Source organism: Scheffersomyces coipomensis, assembly GCF_036884675.1.
Source record: "Scheffersomyces coipomensis strain NRRL Y-17651 chromosome Unknown DFJ63scaffold_1, whole genome shotgun sequence".
NCBI classification, from domain to species: domain Eukaryota; kingdom Fungi; phylum Ascomycota; class Pichiomycetes; order Serinales; family Debaryomycetaceae; genus Scheffersomyces; species Scheffersomyces coipomensis.
The window spans coordinates 2,651,784-2,666,165 of NW_027042892.1; the positions used below are offsets into that span (position 1 = coordinate 2,651,784).

Sequence of the window (14,382 nt, forward strand, 5' to 3'; positions counted from 1 at the left end):
ATTATAGAATGGATGTATATAATTATTATATAAACAATGAATGAATGATCAATCAAACAATCTTTTAACATGATAAATCTAACTATATATGATTATAAAGATTGGAATCATTATGAATGGAATAAGATAAGATAAAAATATAACAAAGAGAAATAATAATAATAATAAGTTGTTGTTGTTGTTGTAGTGATGAAATAACGTAAATTAGACTGGATTGATGTATGACATGAAAAATGGAAAGTATGAAGATGGTGGGGGAAGGAGGGATCGATTAAATATATTGGGATAACCATTTGAAACCTTCACTATAACCTGATCTCATAACCACTGAAACCATATAAACTTCAATTGGTCTAGTACCTTCAGCCAATTTACCAGTATCTTTACCAGTAGTATTATATAAACCTAAAGCTGATTTTAATTCCATTTCACCAACAGCAGTTGGAACATCGATTTTATTACCCAAGATTAAGAAAGGAACATGACTTAATTCTTCGATTTTAAATAACGATTCTAATTCCGCTTTTGATTCTGAAAATCTTTCTGGATCAGCAGCATCAACTAAAAATACAATCCCATTAACTTCAGGGAAATAATCTTTCCATAATCTACGAGCTTGTTGATGACCACCTAAATCAAACGTAGTGAATCTAACTGAACCAATGGCCAATTCTTCCGAAGTTGGATGTAAAGTAGGTTGTAAAGTAGCTAATCTATCATTCTTTAACATATGTAAAAGAGTGGTTTTACCAGCATTATCTAAACCTAAGAATAATAATTTAGCATGTTTATTCCATAATCCTAATGAGGATAAAACATCTTGAACTATATGATATGAGTAGTTAGTATTAACTAGATCTGATTGATCTTGAATCATTTGATCTCATCATATATGGTGATGGTGATGGTGATGATAATGGCCAACATGTGAATCATGTGCGTATCACCATCGATCAACCAATGATATGAATGACGATATGATAATTATGGTTAGTTGAGGTATACATACACCAATCAATAATCCACATAGTATTCGTGAGTCTATGCGATATATTAAGGGATGATAATTAAAAGAGATATATAATCAAATGATAATTGGTCGTCGTTATCACTGTCAGTTCAATGTCAGTTCAGTTCACTCTCACTCACTAAACGACATGAAAAAAAAAAAAAAAGAAGTTGTGTTTGCCACGTCCATCTTTTTTTCCTTTTGGCTCCTTATAATTCCTTAATGGAAATCAGTACCACAAGACCGTAGGGAAGGGATAATGATTGACTGGTCAAGTGTAAGTTTAATGTAATGGGGTATTTTCAAGATATATAGTGATTAGATTGTATATGGTAGATTACATAAATACAGTCAGTTTACTGATACAAGAAATGGGAACAAAAATTATACTATATTTAAACCAGTCAATCAATTTTGCAATAAATCTCCCTGAATTAGAAAACAAATATTCCCTAACAATTTATAATTTTAAATGATATCTTAAAAAGTTCTACTATATATCTAAATGAAGATTAGAGTATTAAAGAAGCACTGATGAATATCCATTTACAATGTGAATATTAATCAATTTATTCAAATGGTAAAACCACTGACAACTCCGGTGTACCTAACTAATCATTTCATTAGAGTTTAAAAATTATACCGTGATAAAGTTTAGCCTAAAACTTTTAAGTAAAAGTACACGCCCCTTAAGTCTTCTCTAAATCATAACACCTAATCTAATTACACTAATTAGTACTTATAATTACACCTTTAAATAGATCCTAATTTTAACTATATGATTAGTATAGGAACATTCATACCAAGTAATCAATTTCAAGATATTATATATTATCCCCAGTAATTGGGAGTGTTTATGCCTTAAAATGAAGCTGAAATTTTGTAACGGTAATTTAATCTAAAATGTGTTGTTGTTATTTTTAGCGTAATTAATCACAAAATGAGCGCCGTGTCATAATTTTAATTAAGTATCACTAAATCAATCCATAAGTTAATTAAAGTGATTTGTTCTATATTGGTATGTAGCTATAAATAGGCCATATTCATCTAATTACTCCTTCCTTCATCATAGTATTAAATAAACAATCAACCAGGCAGTATATAGCTACAAATAAATCACAACAAATAATGATATCTCTCACTAAATTATTTAAAATAGACAAGAAATTTTTTATTTTTAATCTGTCACACCCCACCTGAAATCTGTCTGGTTCTGTTTAAGCTCGTTCCCCCATTAAATTAGTTTAAAAAATAACAACTATATATATCCATATCATTTCCTATAATTATTTTCTTCTGCCTTCTTCTGCTACTTCCAACTATTATCATCTACAAACAGTTGGTTCCTTAGTCATTCATTGCTATTGGTGTTCTATACAGATAGTGTTATCCTTATCTTCGCCTTATCAAAAACTGTATCTTACCTTTTGTGGATTAATCTTTTAGCAAACAAATTTTTCCTCGTATAATTACTTCCTCCTCCTTAGATTGATATTATACTATCATATCATGTCAAATAACTTCAACCAGAAGAATACTTCTTTAGAAAGTATACCTTCTCAAGAGGACTTATCATCCTCATCATCCTCATCCTCATCTTCCTCAAATATACCAAAACTTACTACTCCAACCTCAACTCCCGTAAATAGTACTATTGGTTTATCAACTTTCCCAACCATTCATAAAAATGTTTCAACTTCAAGTATAATCTTGAACAATAGTAATAATCATCATCAAGGTATTAACTTACACTTACCTCCAACCTCAACTCCATCTCATTCTCAAAGAAGATACACAGCAGTATCTTTTCATCATCCCGATACCACCTCTACCACCACTAATCCTTCATCTACAAAACCAAATTTAAATAGATCAAGATCAGTATCAACTTCTCATTTCCCTATACCTCCTCAATCAGTTGAATTAAATACTTTATCCCAATCATCCCAAATCCCCATCGTCATACCCACCAGAAATCATTCCAACTCCATAAACTCAATCACATCCATAGATTCTGTAAATTCAGTAACATTAAACAATTTAATCAATCAAGATACTAACCATAATTCCTCCAACCCATATTACGCATATTATTATAATAATCTCAAACCTCAAACCAGTAACAATAACAAGAAATATGGGAAAGTCAAATTAATGGAAGATATCGATATTGAAAAACAATTGATCATAAGTGCTGGTGGTAAGAAGGAATATGTTATTGGTTATATTTTAAAACTTTTATTCCTTATGTTGCTTGTGTTTGGATCGTCTGTTTTGATCTTTTATGCATTATAAGAGAGTCTCGTTCGTTCTATTGATTGGAGAGTCAGTTGCGTGGTTGGTTAGATTAGACTGTTGTCAGTGTTAAATTACTCATGGTTTGGTTTTTTATATATATTCTTTTAGTTCTTTTTGATCCATTGTGATTCTTGTTTTTCTTTTTGTTTGCTTTTCTTTGAATTTGTTATATCTCTTATCGTTATGGTTTAGATCATATCCGTTGTATGTTTATATAGTAGTTTATATATGTAATAATATGGATATTATTATTATCATCATAAATTAATTAGTATGTAAAATTAAAAGGCTGTAAAAAAATATAAAATGTGAGGATCTGAAAGTTTAAGATTGTTACAAATCAACCTTCTTCAAGCAACCAGATACAACTACGTTCAAGTCCATGATAAGATCAAAGATTCCAACCATATCAATTCCCATTAGTCGAATACAGTCTCAAGTAAACTTCCCGACCCTTAGATTCAACTCATCTAAACCCCCTTCATCCTCCTCATCATCTTCATCAGATACCACCTCCCCCAAAACTGAAGATGATAGTAATAATGCTATAGTACAGAGATTCCAACAGATCTTAGATGAACAGTTATCATCATCTTCATCATTCACAAGTACGACCTCCAACAAATCAATCATGGATTCAGATCCTCATTTAAAACAATTATACAATAAATACAAACAAGAAGACCAAAATTCAGATCAGATAATTCGTGCCAAAGCATATATCAAAAGTGAACCACTCTTAAAACTGAATAAACATGCCCGAGATATATTTGAATCACAGCCTTGGAAGGGAAAAGAATCCGATTTCGATGCTAGTTTAAGAATGATTATTGATCTGAAACCTAAAGCGAAATCAACCCCTTCTAAACAAGGTAGATCGAGAGGATCACCCACGATTATTACTCCTCCTGTATCATTCCGAGAGAAAGTCCTCAATGCTAAAGAATCTAGTTTTGATTATAAGTTAAAGAAAGAACAACTAAAAGATAATAAAAGTCAAGAGAGTGAAGATAATTTCCGTGAAATGTATAAAGAACGATTATTAGGACCTACAATGTTAATAAATACAAATAATCCTAGTACAACGATTGATTTGGTTAATAGTTTAGCTAGTAATAAGATCAACGCCGCTATAAATCAATCAACAGGGCAATTTGATTCACCCGATATGATCCATGTGAGAGGGAAACCATTGGATATCCAACATTTAAAGAATTGCACCGATTCGAATTATTTCATGAATCAAGTATTGAATAATCAACAAGTCTTACCACCCTGGATTGAATCTCAACAATCTCTCAATGGAATGATTCAATCGTTTAGGAAGGATGTTGATGAATTATGGTTCAAATGGCTTGTTCATCGATCAAGTTTAACTCCAACCATTGAAAATCAAACTTCTACAGTGGAGATTGTATTAAATTCATTCCAATATAAACTTCTGAATGGTCAATTCCAATATAATAAGGATCTCTTATTAACTTCGGATTATAATTACTTACAAGAAAAGATTAAATTGATAAATACTAACATTAGGAATTATAATTTACAAAGTCCATCTTCAAGCTTACATAAATTTAAATTACTCCTCGATACTGAAATCAAACAATCATTTAAAAATAACTTACATACATTCCCTCAGAATTTCACAATTTGGTTCGAAAAGCATAAGTTAGCAAAATCAAATCAGAAAGTAACATCATCTTCTTCAGGTGGGATGTTGAATTTATTCGGTAATGATGATACCACATATGGAACATCATCATCAGCAAATTTAACTCCCTTGTATATAACCCGACCTGGAGTCGATAATAAATTACATTTATGGAAAGCTATTAAAGATATATTTAAATAAAAATTTTGTCTATTAACAACGACTTTATGCAATCTATGAAAAATTAGAAACTTTGATCGGTTGATTGCTTATGATACAAATATATATACAATTATAGCAATAAATAATACAATCACATTGATTTTCCAATTTTTGAATAAATAATATAATATACCCTTTTTATAATGATCATTTGAAACAGTTTGTTCTAAATTGGTTAAGAATGCTTTACTTGTTTCTTCTCTTGAAAAATTATTAACTACTCTGTCATAGCCATTGTGTCCTAACTTTTCCTTTATGGTTTGATCGGTTTCATTATAATACTTAATCATTATCTTAGCCCATTTTTCATAATCTGGCTCTTCAGTGAATCCAGTGGCCTTATCCACGTTATCATCGGTGAAGTTGATCACACTCTCAATTGGACCACCATTGTTAACACATAAGACGGGTGTTTTGAATAACATACTTTCAACTGGAACGATCCCAAAATGTTCAAATGATGGAGTATAAAGTAATAATTCGGCTTGTTTGATTAAAGATGATTTCAAAGATGATTTAATCGATGGTAAGAATAATACATCAGTAGCAGGGGGCATAATGATTAATTTCCCTCTTATGGTAAAACTTGTCAATTTTAAAGATTCACAAAGATTAGTTAATTCATTTAAATAAATTACATTCTCATTAACTCTTGCATCATACCCTCCTGCAATGACTAATCTTGGTTTAGTTAATCCTCGTAAAAGTTTTCGAGATTTAGCAAATGATTTAATGGCTAATTCGATATTTTTCTTCTTCTCAAATCGATTGATGGATAAGAAATATTTATTGCCATTAAAGAAAGTCTTAACTTCTTTATCAGATGCTTCAACATCTTCATTTTGATCAATGATGGTAGTATCGACACAAGGATAAATCACACCTGGTTCAATATAATTTAAATTCTTAAATGTCTGATGAAAAATTCCCTTGGTGAAATTTGAATTAACCACTATTCTATCACTGAATCCTGTAGTCCATTCTTCTATAGTATCAAATGGAATTCTATATAATGATTTTAAAACACCACCTTTTTTGGCTAATAATTGATCAGGGAAATGACAATAAAATAAAACTTGACAATCTTGTCTACTGAATAAGCTTAATAATGGAATACAGAATGATAATTGATCAACAATGAAATAATCATAATCATTGATTCTACTACTTGAAATCAATCGAATGGTTAAATATAATTGTCTTAAGATTGCAAATAAAATATGAAACTTTTTAAATAAATTAGTAGGTAAGAAATCTCCAAACACTTCAACATTCAATAATTCACTACTAACTTCTTCAAAACAATGGGTTCTATCACAATGGGATGTAAATATGATGATTTCATTATCAAGTTCTTGTAATCCAACTGCTGCATCAACCACCAATCGTTCAGCTCCTCCAATCCCTAAATCAGGATGAATAAATGCAATTTTCTTACTTTTCTTCACCAGTATGTCTGACATACTGTAGTTAATGACAATTATATGTTGGTATAAGTAACCAGTGGGTATAAATCAATTGGGGGTGATCAGACTCTTTTGATTTAATTATCAACATAATTTTGATTCCTCGTGTTTTTGCTAAAAATTGTTGCTACCACAAGACGCATAACGAGAAAAAAAATACACTTCACCAAAAATGTCATAGGCTGCAATATTCAACCAAAACATCAGACTATACATATTATTATCACGATAATAACTTATTTATTGTACAAATGCATATATATGTATATACAAAATCAAGAAAACTTAAAAGTTCTTTTGTTGTTCTATAATTTGACGAGATTGTTCTTCTCTTGCAAGTTTGTTCTTTAATTTTTCAGCTTTTCTATCAAATTTAGTATCTTCAGGATTAAACCCTGCTTCATCTGATCCCCAAACGGCCCATTCTGGTGTTTCCTTAACATAATCTAAATCCACAAACTCTTTACCACTTTCTAATAATTCAAAAAATTTAGGATAATCTATATGGGTATGCCATTTACCATTGATCTTAAATTTGGTATCAGCCATTAAAATACAACATGAATGAGCATGTTCAGCAGCAATATCATAATTAAGACCTCTTGATTTCAATTCATTACTTAAATTAACCACAAACTCTTTACATTCTTCATAGAATGGAATATTTTGCATGGTCAATGGATTACCATTAGCACTAGATGAACCACAGAAGGTAGCACCTTTGATTTCAATTTGGGATGGTAAGGCTCTAGCTACCATATCAGCATAACTTTCAATATCACCCATATTAAATCCCTTCACTAAAGTTAATCTGAAAACTGTACGTTGATGCTTTTGAATAGTTCTTAAAATATCCAAACATGACATTAATCTTTCCCAGAAATCACTATTTAATGGACGATCAACTTTCTTTAAATCTTGTCTATTTGGAGCATCAATACTAACATATAATTGAGTGACCTTTTGTAATTTAGCTAAATTATCAGGATGTTGAGCATTACAAACTAAGAATGATGAAATATGCTTTTCATGTAACATACCCACAAATTCATTAATATGAGGATAGAAAATTGGTTCTCCAACAAGTGATAATGCACAATGTCTAACTTGAAAGGCTTCTTGGAATCTATCCATTTGAATACCTGGAACACCTCTCATTTGCTTAATTTTTTGATAATGACCTGCTAATGCACCTTCAAACACTTTTTCAGGTGGATCTAATTCCCATCTCCAATTCAGCTTAGCTACTGGATTAGTACCATGTCTCCAACAGAAAACACATTTATTAGAACAAGCTAATGATGGAGTAGTCTCCATACATAAATGAGATTTAATACCATAAAATGCAAATTTATAACATGATCCTCTACCTCTTAATGCACTTTTGGTCCATCTACAAATCTTAACCCCAGAATGAGATCCAACTATAGTATAACCTTGTTTGGTTAATGATTTATAAGTTGGTGAATCTTTAGCTACCATTTGTTTTACTTCTTCGTTAGTACTATTACCGGCTAAACCTCTTGTGCCTGATTTTCTTATTATATCTCCCATATCTTCAACATCAACTAATGTATCAGCATCATCAGTTCCTTCTTCGGAATCTTCTTTATCACTATCATCAACATCATCGTTTTCATCTATGTAGAATGGTTCATCATCAGAAAGTAATTGAGCAAAGTTTTGAATCCATTCATTGGCTTTTGGTTCACCTTCATATTTCATACAAACTTCACCAACTGGGAAAAGTCTTCTAGCTCCTAATTTACCCATCCATCTATCAGCTAATTTAGCTTGATAACAGAATTTCTCACCATTCCAAGATTCAGAATCTCCTAAACCTAACACAGCAAATCCTAATAAAGATCTCAATGGATATTTATCAACTCTGAAATCTTGATAAGTATCTTTCAAATGTTCAAGGAAATAATCAATAGGAGAATCAGTTTCATAAGATGGCAATACTAATAAATAAATATTCTTATTATTACCATTATTTGGAGTCTTTAAGAAGTATTCTTCAAGATCATCTAAATCATCATCTAAACTTAATAACTTTGGTTTATTTTTTAAATCTTCTAAATTTTCAAGCTTTTCTTGTAAAGTCTTAGCAACTCTATGAGATGAACCTGTTAAAGTTGTATAAAAGATATAAATTTGAGATTCCAATAAGTTGATAGTTGATTTGGTTAATGAAGCTTCATTGGAAGTAACACTTAATTGAATTGGTTTGGAAGCTTTAATTACTCTTGGTGATCTTTTAGCTCTTGATCTGAGTAATGGAACTGATCTTGGAATTTGAGTAGTGGTTGAAGGAGTGAATGATGAAGTGAAATCAACGGCATAAATCGGAGATTCAGCTACAACCTTTCTTGATTTGGTAATCTCTTTCTTTATATCATCTTGAGGTGAAATTTCTTTACTATGATTATGATATTTCTTATCGTATTGATACACAAACAGAGACACAACAGCAGCTATCACAAGTGACCAACGGCCACCTGACACCAAGTAGAACAAACTACAAATGGTAAATATCACTACTCCACTACCTGCCATACTGTGTTATTCACTAAGGTCGATTAGTTACTATATCTCTCTTGTTACGCTTAAAGTCTGTTTAAAAAAACTAATGGCTGCGATGAAAAAAAAAAAAAAAAATAAAAAGATGGGGGTTGCATACAGGATTGATTGTAAGCATATAATTTATTACTATTTATATGGATATCTTATCATTATGAGATGGAATAACCTAAAATCTTAGAGATTACGATGGATTCAACATCTTACTTACTTCTGTAATCGATTAATTGTATTGAGTATATACTTTTCTATATATGAACATAGTATGTTTCTATCAAGTAGGGATTTGTAATGTAAATACGAACTAACTTAATAGGATATTGCAAAATATCTAGAATCTAAAAGAACAATTCTAGCAGAACAAACTAAACAGAACCACTAGATCATTGTAAGCATAACATACATTATGTAGTAATATTTGGATAACTCAATTGAATTATATCCTTTCATATTTCTAAACCTTTCTTATCCAACCAGATATACATCATGGATATCACCAGAGCAATCAATAATCCCATTGAGGAATTTCCGGAGTTAGAAGATGAAGTCTTCGAGAATTATTCCCACGAAACGGCCGATCTACTTTTCAGTTACGATACTTATCTCAATTCAGTCAAAAATTCTAGCCGGAATGATCCAGGCATTATGCAACCAAACGCAAATGATGATGAAATCAACAAGATATTAAGAAGAAACAGTTCATTGACTTATGTACACCAGCCTCCACCCCACAAAAATGAATGGTCAGTAAACCACGAGTTATTTAAACCAATCTTATTTGGAACCCATTCTGAAAATCAAACAAACCTAGATAATGACCTAAAACCAAATCAAGAAGTTAATCAAAATCGTGATAATAACTGCAATGAGATCACAATCAGTCCGAGAAATGTATTTAGAGGACTTCTGTCTGCTAAGGCAGTATCACCTTTAGGATCTTCCAAAACCTCCTTCAGAGGGATTCCTATGCCAAACTATCAGATCTTATCATATAATGAATCATCCGCTTCTGTTAAACGTCATAAGAAAGATAGTATTGTTCCTATCAAAAAACATAAAAAGGAACGTCAAAGTGTTACTTCACCACAAACTGGTAACTCGAAAATCAGTCAAATTCATAACGAAGTTATTCAACAAGAACAAATTGTTCCTGTTGAATCTATTGATAATTCGAACTCTTTCATGTCATATAATTTGATTCCAACACCTGAACCTGTCGAACCTGAAGTTATTCATGTACATGAGGCTACTCCATCTCATAATGAAGTTAATGTAATTGTTGATCCTTGTTTAGTTAACAAAGGAATTGAGAAAGTTAGTGAACAAACTATTGCAAATGAAATTATTAGAAGATCTAAAACTGCAAGATCTCCAAAATTCGAAGAAAAGGTGTTCCAACGTTTTAAAATCGTGGCTAATTCCATTGTTTCCTTCAATCACTCTGAAAAACAAGTTGAATGTTTAAATACTCCTAAGATGGAGTACAACAATTACAAAGGTCATATTCATAGGGTTGGAGGTAACGAAAAGCATCTAACTCATCATATGATACCTGATCCTGGATCTACGTATACAAGACCGATATTAACAATCTCAACTACTATGAAATGTTTTCCAACTAGAATCAAATATACCAGAACCATTCAAGAAATCAAAAATGTTGTTACTTATATTGAATATGTTCACAACAAATCATATTCCGGTCTAAACCCCTATGAACCACAATATATGAGATACGAAAAAGATGAGAATGGTGTAAGATTGAATAAAACTGCATCAGGACTATGTCCATACTGTGAAGAAGTTAAATTCTTACCATTTAAGAATTCAAGTTATTTATCCCATTTGACTTTACAACATGGTATTTTTGCTTCAAGTTATCTTGTTCCTGAACCTGTAAAATATGGTTATTATAATGTCAATGATATTGAAAAATCAAGTACCGACAAGAAAAATTCGGAATCAGTGAATGGAAATGCATCTGATCACGACGATAATCCAGTCGCTAATGCTGGAAACAACTTTGCTTCGCATATCAACAGAACTAATACAAATATGGTAGACCAACAAGATGACGAAGATGATAAATCATTACTGGCAGTCTTCAATGAAAATGGTAGAGTATTAGGGATTGTTAACGATAAAGGGAAACTTGTCCAACTTGCCAATGAAAATGGAACAGCGTCAGAACCTGTGAATGATCATATATCACAGACGATTTTAGAACAAGCTAATGTCAAGCTGATATCAGTGAAAAAGGCCGTTGCATGTCCTGTTTGTAGTAAAATATTTGAAGTATTTTGTTGGAAGAAGAAAACCAATGCACTCCTTTCATATTATCGACATTTCAAGAATGATCATGGTCCAATTACTTCATCTTATGATATAGTGGTTTCTCAAATTCCAAAACTTAAAAATAGAGGAAGAAAAATCAAGGAATTCCTTCCTGATGAAGAAAAAGCAATGATGATGTCTCTTGCCCAAGGATATCCAAATGATAAGTGGTTGAATTTAATTCATGACAACCATAACTTGGACTAGTCTTTTACAAACCTATGATATCCTCTCTGAACGTTCCTTTCTTGTCTTTTACATTCTTGTTTCCTTTTCTGTTTTTCTTTATTAATAATTAATATATACTTTGTAACATTATAATTTATTGATCAACGTAGCGATTTCCTTAATTTAATGAAACCTTTCTTTGAACTCCGATTCTGGAATTTCTAGCATCCGAAGCTGGAGGTTTGAAACTTTGATTCAAGTCAATACCAGAACTGTTTATTTGTTCTTGTTGTTGGAGTTGCTGCTGTTGATCATGATGTTGTTGTTGCTGCTGCTGTTGCAATTGCAATTGCTCTTGTTGTTGCTTTTCATGCTGTTGTTGAGCCAAAGTATCATCATATTCTAAGATATCTTCAGGAGTTAATCTGATGGTAGTAGCTGGTCTTCTTAACATCGTATGGATTGATTGAAATTGAGGTAACGTAATATGCTGTAATCTACTGTAATCAATATAATTTTGATCTTACTCTAAATTTACCAGTGCGGCCCAAAAAAATCAGGAAACCGAAAGAAATCCACAAATGTGTATTTTGTGATAGTGTTACAGTATCACCAACTACTTCCATCAATCAAAACTAATCAAAGCACAAGAGAGTGATCCAGACCATACCTCACTCTCATCCCAACCATACCCAATCTCCAAAATCTTATCCTTAATCAAGACAGCGTAAACAGTACCAACATCCTCATATCCGGAATTGGTATATTTCAGTCACTAGACCACATTGACCACCACCACATCAAACCTTTCACTATCTTAATTTCATTCATTATTTTGAATCTATAGTAATCTATTTGTCAACTGTCAGTCATTATCATCATCTTCATCTGCAACATCATTGTTCCGCCATATTCAACCTCCTCCCTTTTTTTAAATTTATTCCCAAAGATATGTCAACAACTGCAAGAGCACAACAAGTAATTTCATTAGCTTCATTACGTTCCCTTAATAATTCGACAGATAATTCAAATATTGCTTCAGATTCAACTAAGAAACCTATAGTTTGGAAAGATTTAGGGGCTTATTTAGATAAGAAGATTGACATTCAAACTAATAGTAGTCATAATAATAATTTATCCATTCCTGATAGTTTATCATATTTATCAACTAATATCAAATATAAGATTTGTAAATCTTGTAATCGACCAATTGGAGAAACAAGTCTAGCAAATCATTATACCAAGTGTGTGGCTTTAAAACAAAAGAAAGAACAAGAAGCTCAAATTCAAGAAATTGCCAGTACTAATAATACTAATAATAACATGATCAATAAGAGAAAGAGAGGTAAACAATTTTTAGATATCGAAACCAGTTCTGTTGAATCATCTCGAAACACAACTCCAATCCCTGGTACTCCATCAAATGGAGCTACATCATCATCATCAGCTATACCTAATAAACCAAAGAAAAAATATAAGAAATCACAAACTCAAAAGGAAAAGGAAGCTGCCAATGCAGCTGCTGCCGCTGCTGCTGCAGCATATCAAAGTGGTTCTCAAAATGATCAAACTGAATCACCTGTTGCTGCAGGATCAGATAAGAAGAAAAAGAAACAACCAAAACCAAAAGCAGTTGCTAAGCCAAAGGGACCAGTTGATGTTGAAAAACAATGTGGTGTACCATTAGCGTCGGGAGGATTTTGTGCTCGTTCATTAACATGTAAAACCCATCCTATGGGAGCCAAACGTGCTGTGTTAGGGAGAAGTGCCCCTTATGATGTATTATTACAACAATATCAAAAACGGAATCAAGCCAAGATTGCTGCTAATAATGCATTAGCAGCACAAAGAAGAGAAAATGCTGCTTTCCATGGTGGAGGTCAAGATATGGGAGGAGATGGTAATTTAAATTATAATAAGATTCTTGATCCTGATGAAGAAACTCATTTAGTGTTGGAAGGATTATCGAAGAATAATCCAATTCCATTAGAACGAAAAATTGTATTACCGGTAAGATATCGTCATCGATTTTTATCAGGTCGTGAATTTTATGCCAATTCTTTAATTAAATTACAACCGAATCAAGCTCCAACTCATAATTCTGGAACTGGAAACAATCCATCATCATCAGGTGGTAATAGTTCTGGAGGTAATGCTGCTGGTGCAGGAGGGGCAGGTGGTGCAAGTGGACCCGCTGGGGAACTGCAAAATTTAGCTACTCAAGCTATCTCAGGATCAATTGGGGGTTTACAAGGCAGATGTGCATTAATTAATGTTGATGCCAGTCCTAATAATAATTATGATTCTCCAAGTCAAACATTTAGTTCAATTCCAGGAGAAATATATCAAGTTAGAGCTCCCCTGAGAGCCATTGCTACTACTGCACAATATAATCTTCGACAACAAGATAGTTTTCAAAAGCATTTTTTTCAATTACAACAGAAACAACAACAACAGATGTTATTATTGAGACAAAGACAACAACAACAACAACAACAAGCTCAACAACAACAACAAACACAACAAGCTCAACCGGTTCAACAGAATGCATCTACAGTGGTTCATCAATGATTTTAAGTCTTTTTTTTTCTCTCTTTCTTACTTTTATACAATAATGCAGAATAGATACGTAAATATTACTTTTTATA

The 14,382-nt window shown here is 31.9% G+C and overlaps 8 protein-coding genes across 8 annotated transcripts; 4 read left to right on the forward strand and 4 right to left on the reverse strand. All coding sequences in view use genetic code 12, as the record gives it.

The window, feature by feature from the left end:
- On the reverse strand, nt 1-1,181 carry SAR1 (Arf family GTPase). The gene is made up of 2 exons (XM_064908718.1): nt 1,010-1,181; nt 1-825 (listed from the first exon to the last, which is right to left on the reverse strand). Exons 1-2 carry the CDS (start codon nt 1,026-1,028, stop codon nt 272-274), a joined length of 573 nt encoding a protein of 190 aa, XP_064765334.1. The 5' UTR covers nt 1,029-1,181; the 3' UTR covers nt 1-271.
- Nucleotides 1,182-2,518: 1,337 nt separating this feature from the next.
- DFJ63DRAFT_311137 (uncharacterized protein) lies at nt 2,519-3,304 on the forward strand (the record flags this gene model as incomplete). Its single annotated transcript, XM_064905707.1, has 1 exon — nt 2,519-3,304. The coding sequence occupies one exon, from the start codon at nt 2,519-2,521 to the stop codon at nt 3,302-3,304; it is 786 nt and encodes a 261-aa protein (XP_064765335.1).
- Nucleotides 3,305-3,689: 385 nt separating this feature from the next.
- On the forward strand, nt 3,690-5,162 carry DFJ63DRAFT_311138 (uncharacterized protein; the record flags this gene model as incomplete). Its single annotated transcript, XM_064905708.1, has 1 exon — nt 3,690-5,162. The coding sequence occupies one exon, from the start codon at nt 3,690-3,692 to the stop codon at nt 5,160-5,162; it is 1,473 nt and encodes a 490-aa protein (XP_064765336.1).
- A 34-nt stretch (nt 5,163-5,196) lies between these two features.
- Nucleotides 5,197-6,790, reverse strand: ALG2 (GDP-Man:Man(1)GlcNAc(2)-PP-dolichol alpha-1,3-mannosyltransferase). Its single transcript, XM_064908859.1, has one exon. It carries the CDS (start codon nt 6,644-6,646, stop codon nt 5,231-5,233), a length of 1,416 nt encoding a protein of 471 aa, XP_064765337.1. The 5' UTR covers nt 6,647-6,790; the 3' UTR covers nt 5,197-5,230.
- Nucleotides 6,791-6,934: 144 nt separating this feature from the next.
- On the reverse strand, nt 6,935-9,208 carry DFJ63DRAFT_282572 (putative tRNA 4-demethylwyosine synthase; the record flags this gene model as incomplete). The annotated part of the gene is made up of 2 exons (XM_064904661.1): nt 6,935-9,016; nt 9,134-9,208. 2 exons carry the CDS (start codon nt 9,206-9,208, stop codon nt 6,935-6,937), a joined length of 2,157 nt encoding a protein of 718 aa, XP_064765338.1.
- Nucleotides 9,209-9,565: 357 nt separating this feature from the next.
- Nucleotides 9,566-11,842, forward strand: DFJ63DRAFT_50844 (uncharacterized protein). The gene has a single exon (XM_064908870.1). It carries the CDS (start codon nt 9,719-9,721, stop codon nt 11,771-11,773), a length of 2,055 nt encoding a protein of 684 aa, XP_064765339.1. The 5' UTR covers nt 9,566-9,718; the 3' UTR covers nt 11,774-11,842.
- Nucleotides 11,822-12,188, reverse strand: DFJ63DRAFT_333443 (uncharacterized protein; the record flags this gene model as incomplete). Its single annotated transcript, XM_064907857.1, has 2 exons — nt 11,822-11,836; nt 11,928-12,188. The coding sequence occupies 2 exons, from the start codon at nt 12,186-12,188 to the stop codon at nt 11,822-11,824; spliced, it is 276 nt and encodes a 91-aa protein (XP_064765340.1).
- Nucleotides 12,189-12,437: 249 nt separating this feature from the next.
- Nucleotides 12,438-14,372, forward strand: DFJ63DRAFT_50836 (deubiquitination module subunit). Its single transcript, XM_064908869.1, has one exon. It carries the CDS (start codon nt 12,686-12,688, stop codon nt 14,303-14,305), a length of 1,620 nt encoding a protein of 539 aa, XP_064765341.1. The 5' UTR covers nt 12,438-12,685; the 3' UTR covers nt 14,306-14,372.
- The last annotated feature ends 10 nt before the right edge of the window (nt 14,373-14,382 follow it).